We start from the raw sequence: 11,985 nt of genomic DNA, 5'->3' as shown, positions 1-11,985 counted from the left end.
AAAACCTTAAAAGAGAGATAGAAGAAAAATGGGGAAAGGAAAGAGAAGCTATGCAAGAGAGTACAGAAAAGACATATAACACACTAAAAGTCTTTCATAGTTGTGTTTATATAGTTCCTGACTTTGCCTTGTTAGGAAGACTCCTAAATATTTTATGTTAGCAATAGCTATTTTAAATGTAATTTCTCTATGTATCTCTTGCTGCTGAACTTTATAGGTAATATATAAAAATTGTGATGATTTCTGGGGATTTACTTTGTAGACTATCCTTTTTTCTCTTAATTTGCTTGTTGTACCACCCTTTATGTCTAAATCATGAACCTATTTCGACCTTATCTTGGTATAGGGTCTAGGGGTTGGCAAATGACTACTTCCTGCTATATTATGTTCCACGTTTCTCATTAAGTAGGAATTCTTTTTAAAAGTTGGAAAAACAACAAATTGAAAATCCTCAATTAAACAGATTTGGAAATTCTACAAAAAAGAGAGATTAATAAAATGAAGTAATTCAAAATTGCTTTTGAATTGGCAAATAAAACTAGAATTTGGTTTTAAATAAAAAGGAAATAAAATAGATTACATATTTGCTAATATGATTTTAAAAAGCAAAGAAAAAACCAAATTACTGGCATCAAAAATGAAAAGGAAAAATACACAATACTAATGAAGATGAAATCAAAGGTATTATTAGGAGTTGTTTAGCCTACTTTTATGCTGATGAATTTAACAACTTAAGTGAAATGGAGCAATATTCACAAAGATATAAACTTCCTAGGTTAACAGAAGAGGAAATGAGATATTTTCTATATTTTGTTATAGAATATTTCTGAAATAGAATAAATCTATGTTTATTTTATTTTTTTATTATAGCTCTTTCTTTCCAAGATATATGCATGGGTAATTTTTAAGCATTGACAGCTGCAAAATCTTTTGTTCCAGTTTTTCCCCTTCTTCCCTCCCCTCCCCCCCATCCCTTCCCTCAGATGGCAGGTAGACCAATACATCTTAAATATGTTCAAGTCTATGTAAAATACAGTTAAATCTATTTTTACAAGATGGAACTGAACCGCCCTTAAAGAAGCTACTCAAGATATAAGCATCAGGATCAGATGGATTTGCTAAACATTAAAGATTAACTCATTCCAAATATTAAATGGTTATTTAGAATAATAGCAAAAAAAAGGATCCTACAAAAAACTTTTATTTTTTTTATGAAACTAGGATATTGATAGCCAACCAGGAAGAATAAAAAGAAGAAAGAAAGTTACAGACAAATTTCACTCATGAATATGGATGGGAAAATTCTAAATAAAATATCAGTCAGGAGACTACAACATGTACCAACGATTATATGTTGTGATCAAGTGGAATTAAATAAGGATTACAGGGATGGTTTAATATAAGAACAATTTCACACAATTGATTATAGCAGCAATAAAAGTCATAAAAGTTATATGACTATCAATAGATGGAGAAAAGATTTTTGGCAATAAATAGCACTCATTCCTTTTAAAAGATTTGTAGGCATAAGTATATATAGAGGAAAGAACTTAGAAAAGAATTTAAAAATCAAATGAGAAACATTGAAAGAAATTAAAAAATAAAAACCATTCAAGAAAAATGGAAAGATTATTTTTTAAAAGTTAAGCAATGAGAAAAGGAAACACAGGGTCTCAAAGACAAAAATAACTCTCTGAAAAATAGAACTGGGCAGAAAGAAGGCAGTGAAGCTACAAGAGCCCAAGAAATAACAAAACAGATTATAAAAATGAAAAAAAAAAACATAATTTGAAACATTTTATAAGAAAAGGGCAGATCTAGAGAACAGATCAAGAAAAGAAAATATAAGAACAATGGAATTGCCGGAAAGTTCTGATCAGAAAAAGGACTTTGACACAATAATGAAGGGGGGGGGGGGGGGGGGAATTCCAAGAAAATGATCCTGGAGTAATAGAACATGAGGAGAAAGCAGAAATAGAAAAAATTCACCCATCACCACCTCCAGGAGAGCCTTTGTGAAAACACATAGGGACATTATCACCAAACTGAAAATCTCAGATCAAAGAGAAAATTTTCAAGAAACAAGGAAAAACCAATAGAAATAAGCTAGAGCTACAGTTAGAATGGTACAGTCCTAATGAGCAATTAAAGACCCCAGGTGCTGCAATCACATCTACTTACTGACAATCTAAAGAAACAAGCCTGAGGCCAGGAATCATCATATAGAGAGAGCAAAATTATCTCTAATATTGAACCAGAAGACATAGAGATTCAAGGAAATTGCAGATCTTCAAGGCTTTTTATGGTGAGTGGGCACAGCACTGGGCCATGGAGAGGGTGACTAGGACTTGGAGCCCCCCTCCAAGTACCCTCCCAGGGGGTGGGTGGGGTGGGTGGGGTGGGTGGGGTGGGTGAATGAACTTGGGGCCTGACGTCACCAGGTGCAGTCCCGGCCCTGGCGTCCCTATAAAAGGAGGACTACTAGGCCGGCTACCTGTCAGAGCGAGCTAGACAGCGCCCAGATCGGACGTGTTCAGACTTGCTCTTTGGACGTTGCGGTATTTTGGCGTTTCCAGCCCGGAGTACCAGAAAGGTGAGCTTGGCGAATATCTGGGTAAGTAGCGGGGACCCCAGCCCTTGGCAGCTAGATCGCTTGGGGGGCTTTCTGCGCCTGCTCTTCCCATCCGGGGGGAGCACTCTTCAGCCCAACCCAGCCAGACAGACTCCAGCCGTCTCGGCCCGCGCCACCCCGCGCCACTGTAGCCCTGTCACTCTCCTTTCCTTAGCCTGTTGCTTCTTGTCCTGGGGAGGATGAGCCGGGAACCTAAGGCCCGAGGGAAGGTTCAGAGGGAGGTGGGAGACATGGTACCCACGCCATCCGAGCCTAAGGAGAAAACGGCCTCTCAGCGGGAGTTTGAAGGCCTCGGCCTGGCAATTCGCCACCACGGAGGCCAGGGCCAAGCCCTGTCCGCCAAGGCGGCAGCTTTCCGGGCATGGACGCCCTGGGCTTCCTGGAGCCCCGCGGGAGCCCCAGACCCTGGATGCCGCCGCCTTCCTTCCCCCCAGAAGCCAGAAGGGGATAGAAGCGACTGCAAGACGCAGGTGCTGCGTCACATTCTTTCTTTGGCGGGCGAGCGACAAGCGCAGCTGGCCGGCCTGCTGTCCGGCCCCGCGGTCAGTCGGGAGGACCTGGACAAGGCAGCTCGGCACAGGGCCGAGCTGCTGGGTCACTACCAAAGGGTCATCCTGGCCGACGTGGTGTTCTCGGAGGAGCACCGCGTCAGCCAGCGCCTCTGGAAGCACGCCTTCCACCAGGTGATCGAGAAGCTGGGGCACCTCCTGCAGCAGCCCAGTGCTCTGCCCCCAGAGCACGTCGCCCCCAGGTTCTGGGCCGTCCTGGACGAGGGCACCCCGTTCTTGGAGAGTCTGCTGGAAAAGCTCCAGAAGCGATACCGGTTCCAGCTGCGGGAGCCCCCCACTCGTGGGTCGGCCTTTGGACACCAGCCCTCGGAGGAACCCTTGAAGTCGGCCTTGGCCTGTGGCCAGAAGCTGCTCCTGTGCCTGGGAGATCTCGATCGGCACCTGCAGCAAGCCCAGGGCTCCGCAGACTTTGGCACAGCCCGGAGCTGGTACCTGCAAGCTCTGCAGCTTGATCCCTCAGACCCGCAGCCCTACAACCAGCTGGCCTTGTTGGCGGCGTCTACCAAGAGGAAACTGGACGCCGCTTACTATTGGATGAGAAGCTTAGCTGCAGGGAGACCGAGCATTTGCAGCGAGAAGAACCTCAGGAAACTCTTTGCAGCCCTGGGACGCCAGGCAGAAGACAGAGGCCGGGGGAGCAGCGGCAGCAGTGCGCGGGCTGGCGATCTTGGGCAAGCTTTCACGCGCACTTTTCTCCAAGCTCACGCGCGACTTTTTACCGGGAAGGGGATGGAGGCATTTGGGCCGGCGGCGGAGGAGGTGCTGGAGAAGTTCCAGCTCCTGCTTCGCAAGAGTCCCGCTTCTCTGGCAAAGCAGCAGATGCTCCTCCACCTCCTGACCATCAACATGTTCGCTGTGCACAACTCCCAGCAGCAGGAGAGGTCCTCGGCGCCCGGGGCTCCTTTGGTCCAGGGAGAGGCTACTTGCCTGGCGCTGGCCATGTTCGCGCTGCTGCTGCGCTGCTGCACCTACTGGCTTCAGCGATGCCCCTCAGCTGGGGGGGCCCCTGCGGAGGGTGAGGGTCAGCCTGGGGCGATCCTGGTTTCCTCCTTCGGTCCCATCCTCCGAGCCCTGCTCCCCAGTGTGAAGATCTGTTGCGAATGGATCGTGCTCTGGAGAAGGAGCTGGGAGCCGGCCAGCAGCAGCCCGAAGGCCGCAGGACGCGTTGCCCGGGACCTTTGGGGGAGTCTCCATCGTTTACGCCAAAGCCTGCTGATGGTCGACACTTCCGAGGTGCCCCTGTACGGGCAGCCCGGCGACGACCTGGCCCTGCTCCTCCTGGAGGAGGATCAGCTCTTCTCAGGCTTCGCTCCGTTACTGGGTGCTCCCCGAGAGCCCTGCTACTACCGGAGGACAAAGTCGGACGAGGCCATGGCAGGGAACTGCAGGCGAGTTAACGTGCTGAAGGACTTGTTGGAATCGCTTTGCGGCCCAGAGGAGCCCCTCTGGGCATCCCCGGATGGCCAAGACTGCGGGCCGGCAGCCGCTGCAGACTCAGCCAGAGAGCAAAGGCAACTCCATCAGGAAGACAGGAAAGTGTTCAGGGCAGACGCGTGGGAGGAAGCCCCTGGAGCTCCTGACCAAGCTCCTGAGGAGCTGAAGGTAAAGAAGCTGCTAGTGGCCCATGAGCTAGCAGCAGAGCAGCGGCGTCTTGCCAGAATCCAGGCTATTCTGCTTGGCCCGACCCAGGAGAGGCAGCTGGGGGAAGAGCCCCGCCCCAGGTGCCTGGTCCTGGACACCAATAGTTTCCTTCTGCAGCTAGACACCATGAGCCAGCTGTTGGAGGAGACGAGCCTCACAGTGCTGGTACCCCTGGTGGTAATCCTTGAGCTCAAGGGCCTGGCCAAGGGGGAACAGGGAAACCCGATGGGCAGGACCCCTTCCTCTAGGCCTCGGCAGAGGACCCAGAGGGCCCAGAGAGCCCTTGACTTCCTGGAGCAGCATTTTCCACTCTTTAAAGATCGGCTCAAGGTCCTCAGCAGTCAAGGGCAAGAGCTTAAAAGCATTGACTGTGACCAGAAGAACATCATCTGGCTGCACGGAAATTACGATGACCACATCCTGGCCTGCTGCCTCAACTACCAGAGAGCTCAGACCCACAACAACATGCCTTCCTGGGACGACCAGCCAATCCAGCTCCATCTGGGGGACCTGGCTCTGCTCACAGAAGATCGCACCCTTCGCGTGAAGGCACTGGCCTCCAACGTGCCTGTGTGGGACAAGGAGACATTCCTCCAAGCAATGAAACATTTGCAGCCTCCTCCTCTGTAGAGGGCCAGGAGGAAAGAATGCATCCCAGATTTTAAATGTTACCCTAACTAGCTTCAACAATATGTCTTTTCCTTATTAATAGCACAGGTGTGATTGGCTGTTGGAGGTCCGCCCCTGTAGTGAGATGAAGGGGGTGGTACAATATACTAGGGCCAGCCGGAGATGTCCTGTTTATGGACTCTTGGATGTTTATTGATCAGAGAGACAAATATATGTATCAAATGCTCATAGTTTTGATACAAAGTACACTCTTTTAAAAGTCCTCTAGCCTAACAAAATCTTCTACAATGTAAAATATTAAAGTGCTTAAGCCCCAGATCTTGCTTACTTAGACAGAGATGGAAATAGTTGAGATCTGCATCAGAGTAAAGTTTATTATTGCTTTGTCTCCGGTATCTTTCTCCGAAATCACTTTAGGCTCCTTTTGGACATTCTCTCTTGTTCTAAATTCCAAAATTTAGCTTTTAATCCAAAGAGTAGTGTTTGCATTTTGCTTCAGTCAGTTGATTATTAATTTCTTATCTTGAAAGCAGTCTCTTATTCCAATAAGGGAGTTTTGTTGAGCCAAGTTAATGTAAGACCCCAAACCTAGCATGGAGTCTTCCTTCCTGGCCCTCTACACTTGGTAATAGGGTAAATTGGAATTCCAGTGACTGAAACAAAATGCAAACACAACTGAACAGATTAAAGCTAAACCTTTGAACTTGGGAGAGGAAAGAAGGTCCACAAAGAGACTAAAGGTATTTGCAAGTAAGGTACTGGAGACAACAGTATAATAAACTTTATTCTGATGCGGATCTCGGCTATTTACATCTCTGTCTCAGTAAGCAAGATCCGGGGCTTAAGGGGTTAAATCGTGTAAATCATAGTAGATTTTGTTAGGCTAGAGGAATTTTCAAAGAGTTTTATTTTGTATCAAAACTATGAGGATTTGAGGTATATATATTTGTCTCTCTGATCGCTAAACTGCCAAAGAGCCCATAACGGAGACTCTCCCTGACTGGCCCTGGGAAAGGCACACTTTTCATCTCACTACAGCTGGACTCCACTGTTGGAGCTGCGCCCGGAACAGGGAAGGAGCCTTGCATGAGTGGAAATTCACACGAGTGAACAGCGCTTCTGTGGAAGGTTGCCCACTTCGATACGGATGTGCTGTTCAGGTAAGTGGGGAATTAAATAATAAAAAGTGAGGATAAAACCCTGCAACTTTGCCAAAGTTATGAATTATTTCTAATAGCTTTTTAGTAGAATCTCTGGGGTTCTCTAAGTATACCATCATATCATCTGCAAAGAGTGATAGTTTGATTTCCTCATTGCCTACTTTAATTCCTTTAATCTCTTTTTCGACTCTTATTGCCTAGGCTAGTGTTTCTAATACAATATTGAATAATAATGGTGATAGTGGGCAACCTTACTTCACTCCAGATCTTACTGGGAAAGGTTCCAATTTTTCCCCATTGCATATGATGCTTACTGATGGTTTTAAATATATGCTCCTGACTATTTTAAGAAAAAGTCCATTTATTCCTATACTCTCAAGTGTTTTTATTAGGAATGGATGTTGGGTTTTATCAAATGCTTTTTCTGCATCTATGATCCATATGGTTTTTGTTAGTTTGGTTATTGATATAGTCAATTATGCTAATAGTTTTCCTAATATTGAACCAGCCCTGCATTCCTGGTATAAATCCCACTTGGTCATAGTGTATTATCCTGGGAATGATTTTCTGTAATCTTTTTGCTAATATGTTATTTAAGATTTTAGCATCGATATTCATTAGAGAGATTGGTCTATAATTTTCTTTCTCTGTTTTCAGCCTCCCTGGTTTAGGTATCAGTACATGTCTGTGTTGTAAAAGGAGTTTGGTAGGAGTCCTTTAATCCCTATTTTTTCAAATAGTTTATATAGCATTGGAGTTAATTGTTCTTTAAATATTTGGTAGAATTCACATGTAAATCCTTCTGGTCCTGAGATTTTTTCTTAGGGAGTTGGTTAATAGCTTGTTCTATTTCTTTTTCTAAGATGGGACTGTTTAGCATATTTACTTCTTCCTCTGTTAATCTGGGCAAGCTATATTTTTGAAGATATTCTTCCATTTCATTTAAGTTGTCAAATTTATTGCCATAAAGTTGGGCAAAGTAATTCCTAATTATTGCTCTAATTTCCTCTTCGTTAGTGGCGAGTTCTCCCTTTTCATTTTTAAGACTAAAAATTTGATTTTCCTCTTTCCTTTTTTTAATCAGATTTACTTTGGGTTTGTCTATTTTGTTGGTTTTTTCATAGAACCAACTCTTAGTTTCATTAATTAATTTAATAGTTTTTTTAATTTCAATTTTATTGATCTCTCCTTTTATTTTTAGAATTTCAAGTTTAGTGTTTGACTGGGGGTTTTTAATTTGTTCCTTTTCTAGCATTTTTAGTTGCAAGCCCAATTCATTGACCTTCTCTTTCTCTATTTTATGCAAGTAGGCCTCTAGAGATATGAAATTTCCCCTTATTACCTCTTTGGCTGCATCCCACACATTTTGGTATGATATCTCATTATTGTCGGTTTTTTTGGTGAAGTTATTAATTATGTCTATGATTTGCTGTTTCACCCAATCATTCTTTAGTATGAGATTATTTAGTTTCCAATTATTTTTTGGTCTACTTTCCCCTGGCTTTTTGTTGAGTGTAATTTTTATTGCATTGTGGTCTGAAAAGGATGCATTTACTATTTCTGCCTTCCTGCATTTGAGTTTGAGGTTTTTATGTCCTAATATATGGTCTATTTTTGTAGAGGTTCCATGAACTGCTGAAAAGAAAGTGTACTCCTTTCTGTCTCCATTTCTTTTTCTCCAGAGATCTATCATATCTAACTTTTCTAGTATTCTATTTACCTCTTTGACTTCTTTCGTATTTATTTTTTGGTTTGATTTATCTAATTCTGAGAGTGCAAGGTTGAGATCTCCCACTATTATAGTTTTGCTATTTCTTCTTTCAGCTCTCTTAATTTTTCTTTTAACTATTTAGATGCTACACCACTTGGTGCATATATGTTTAATATTTATATTGCTTCATTATCTATGCTACTCTTTAGCAGGATATAGTGCCCTTCCTTATTTATTTTAATTAGATCAATTTTTGTTTTTGCTTGATCTGAGATCAGGATGGCTACCCCTGCTTTTTTGACTTCACCTGAAGCATAGTAGATTTTGCTCCAACCTTTTACCTTTACTCTGCATGTATTTCCCTGCTTCAGGTGTGTTTCCTGTAAACAACATATTGTAGGATTCTGGCTTTTAATCCATTTTGCTAACTGTTTCCTCTTTATGGGGGAGTTTACCCCATTCACATTTATGGTTAAAATTACCAATTCTGTATTACTTGCCATATTGTTAACCCCTGTTTATGCTTTTCTCCCTTCTTTCCCCTTTCCCCCGCTTCCCACTATTAAACTTGTGAGCACTACTTGCTTCTCACAGCCCTCCCTTTTAACATCCGTCTCCCCTGCCTTAGAGTTCCTCCCCCTGTCTTACTCCTTTCCCTCACAGTTTCCTTATTCCCTTCTGCTTAGCTTATTCCTTCTCTTTTCATTTTTCCCTTCTCACTTTTCAATGAGGTGGGAGAAGTTTCACCACAAATTGAATATGTCTAAGATTTTTTCTCTTAAGGCCAATTCTGATGGCAGTAAAATACCCACTATATTCATCCCCCTCCATTCTTTCTCTCAGATATAATAGGTTTCCTTTGCCTCTTTGTGAGATGTAGTACCCCCACTTTACCTGTTTTGTTCTATGGAATTTTTTTCCATTTCACCAATTTTATTTTTTAGAGATATATTTTCTGTTTCCAGTTCACTAATCCTATTTTTCAAGGATTTGATTTCTTTATCTATTCTATCTTTAAGTGAGTGGGATGACTTCTCCAGACTCTCTTGCCAAGCCTCCCTCTCCTTTTCCCATTTTTCTTCTAGCTCTCTTGTGAGAGCCTTTTTAATTTCTTCTATGAGATTTCATCCGTGCTGAGAAACAGAAGATCTCCTCCTGTGGGGATTCACCTGGAGATAATCATTTTTAGTCTCCCCAGGGTTTAGAGTCTGCTCTCTGTCTGTATAAAAGCTGTCAATCCTTAAGGTCCTTTTCAGTTTTTTGCTCATTTTGTCAGAGAAGAATTGGAGACAAACTAGTAAAGAAAAAAGGAAAAAAAAAAACCCAAATGGAATCTGCTTTTTTGGGGGGAGGGGCTATGTGGTCTTACCAAGCTTTCTCTACAGACTAGGGGGGGGGGGAGGAGAGGAGGAGCTCTCGCCGCCGCTGCCCTCAGCCTGTGCCCGATCAAAAAAACCATCCCGCCCTCAAACAAAGACCTTTCCTGTCGAATCTCAAGGATGTCTTCTCTTGGTAAGTATTTGTGGTTTTTTTTTTCAGTCAAGCATTAATTCAGAGGATTGTAATGAGATGGATTCTGAGAGAAAACGGGGAGCTTACACAGCTGTGTGCCTCCTCTCTGCCATCTTGCCCAGAAGTCTTATCTCATTCATTATGCCTAGATCATGAACCCATTTTGACCTTATCTTGGTGTATGGTGTTAAGTGTGGGTCAGTGCCTAGTTTCTGCCATACTAATTTCCGTCAAATAATGCATTCTTATCCCAAAAACTGGGGTCTTTGGGTTTGTCAAACCCTAGATAATTAAAATTATTGGCTGCTTGGTCCTTTGAAGCTAACCTGTTCTATTGATCAACTAGTCTATTTCTTAGCCAATACCAGATGGTTTTAATAACCACTACTTTATAATATAATTTTAGATCTGGTATAGCTAGGCCACCTTCATTTGATTTTTTTTTCATTAATTCCCTTGAAATTCTTGACCTTTTTTTTCCCCTTATGAACTTTCTTGTTATTTTTTCTAGGTCATCAAAATAGTTTTTGGGGAGTCTGATTGGTATATCAGTAAATAAAGTGATTAGTTTGGGTAGTATTGTCATCTTTATTATATTTGCTTGCCCAATCCAAGAGCATTTAATATTTTTCCAGTTGCTTAGATCAGACTTAATTTGTGTGGAAAGTGTTTTGTAGTTTTGCTCATGAAGTTTCTGATTTTCCCTTGGCAGATAGATTCCCAAATATTTTATACAACCAGTAGTTACTTTAAATGGAATTTCTCTTTGTAACTCTGACTGTTGGATTTTGTTAGTGATATATAAGAATGCTGATGACTTATCTGGGTTTATTTTATAACCAGCAACTTTGCTAAAGTTGTGGATTATTTCCAATACCTATTTAGTAGTTATTATTTCTAAAGTTATTATTTCTAATAACTTTCTTTTCTTTTTTAAAAATTTATTTATTTTTATTTATTATAATAACATTTTATTGACAGAACCCCTGCCAGGGTAATTTTTTTACATTATCCCTTGCACTCACTTCTGTTCCGATTTTTCCCCTCTCTCCCTCCACCTCCTCCCCAAATGGCAAGCAGTCCTATATATGATCAATATGTCGTAATATATCCTAGATACAATATAATAAAAGGCTGAGAACAGGGGTGGTACCTTCTATGGCTGAAGGTAGCTCTGATGTCTTTATGATTTGTAGAGAAAAGTCATCGAGTAATGAACATAGGTAAAATGGCTAAGGATAAGCATTGAATTGTAAATTCAGACAGAGACTAGATATCTCTTTTTACCAGTGTTATAAATTGAAGCCAAATGTTGAGGCGCTTAGCTGTTAACTAAGAATTAGGGGTATAGATACCCTCCAGTTTAGAGGCAAAGGCAGTTTATTGAGACTGCCACCGGGACTCCCTGCCTTTTTTTTTTCCTTACAAGGTGGGGAGCCTCAGGATGTCTGCAAAGGCTAAGTGATTTAACACCTGCTTAAGGCTTTGAAAGCCTTTGGTCTAGCTTGAACCTAAGCCTTTAAATGGGCTGTGAAGTATATACGTTGAATTGCAAATTTGAAGAAGTAGCTTAAGTGCTGCCTAGGTTTATTTGGAGAATTTAGCTTAATTAAAGTGTTTGATTTGCAGGAGTGATGCAAGGCAAAGTCTTGTAGTTTTTAGTGATGAGAGTGTGATGAATAGGGGAAGTAGCAGGGCTGAGATGACTGTAGCTGTTGGAATTAGTGTGGTAGTTTGTATTGAGCTCCTGTATCATTGTATTTTGGAGTTGGTGGTGGATGGGAATATGTAAGTCTGGAGGCATAAATGATTTGTATGTAGAAGAATAGGTTTAGTAGAGATGAAAGAGCTATTGTTGTGGCTGTTATGATATTGTCATTGGCAATTAGTTCTTGCAAGATCAGTCATTTGGGTATAAAGCCGGTGAGAGGTGGTAGGCCTCCTAGGGATAGGAGTATGAGAAGGATGATAATGGTTGTTGGTGCTGACTTATTTCATAGGCCTCCCAGGGATTTGCTTTTGGTGGTATTTGATAGGTTGAGGGTTAAGAATGTGGTTAGAGTGGCTATGACATAAATAGTAAGGTTTAGGATGGTTAGAGTGGGGTTAATTTGTATGATAATTGCTATT

General features: G+C 42.3%; 1 protein-coding gene and 1 long non-coding RNA gene across 2 annotated transcripts in view; both read left to right on the top strand.

Moving 5' to 3' along the window:
* Positions 1-1,927: 1,927 nt before the first annotated feature.
* The window catches only part of LOC116419787, a 31,894-nt gene continuing 21,836 nt past the window's right edge, over positions 1,928-11,985 (top strand). The window contains exons 1-2 of the long non-coding RNA XR_004230092.1: positions 1,928-2,593; positions 6,511-6,632. This is a non-coding gene — a long non-coding RNA (uncharacterized LOC116419787). The remainder of the gene's footprint in view (positions 2,594-6,510; positions 6,633-11,985) is intronic.
* LOC111721571 (telomerase-binding protein EST1A-like) lies at positions 2,589-6,478 on the top strand. Its single transcript, XM_031941890.1, has one exon. It carries the CDS (start codon positions 2,812-2,814, stop codon positions 5,470-5,472), a length of 2,661 nt encoding a protein of 886 aa, XP_031797750.1. The 5' UTR covers positions 2,589-2,811; the 3' UTR covers positions 5,473-6,478.

This window comes from Sarcophilus harrisii, chromosome 6 (assembly GCF_902635505.1).
Source record: "Sarcophilus harrisii chromosome 6, mSarHar1.11, whole genome shotgun sequence".
NCBI lineage: Eukaryota > Metazoa > Chordata > Mammalia > Dasyuromorphia > Dasyuridae > Sarcophilus > Sarcophilus harrisii.
The sequence above is the reverse complement of the archived record's forward strand: the minus strand, read 5'-3'. Positions and strand labels throughout refer to the sequence as shown.

Excerpts from the sequence above, each read along its gene's own strand:
- LOC111721571 (XM_031941890.1), top strand. The coding sequence starts at position 2,812 with ATGAGCCGGGAACCTAAGGCCCGAGGGAAGGTTCAGAGGGAGGTGGGA.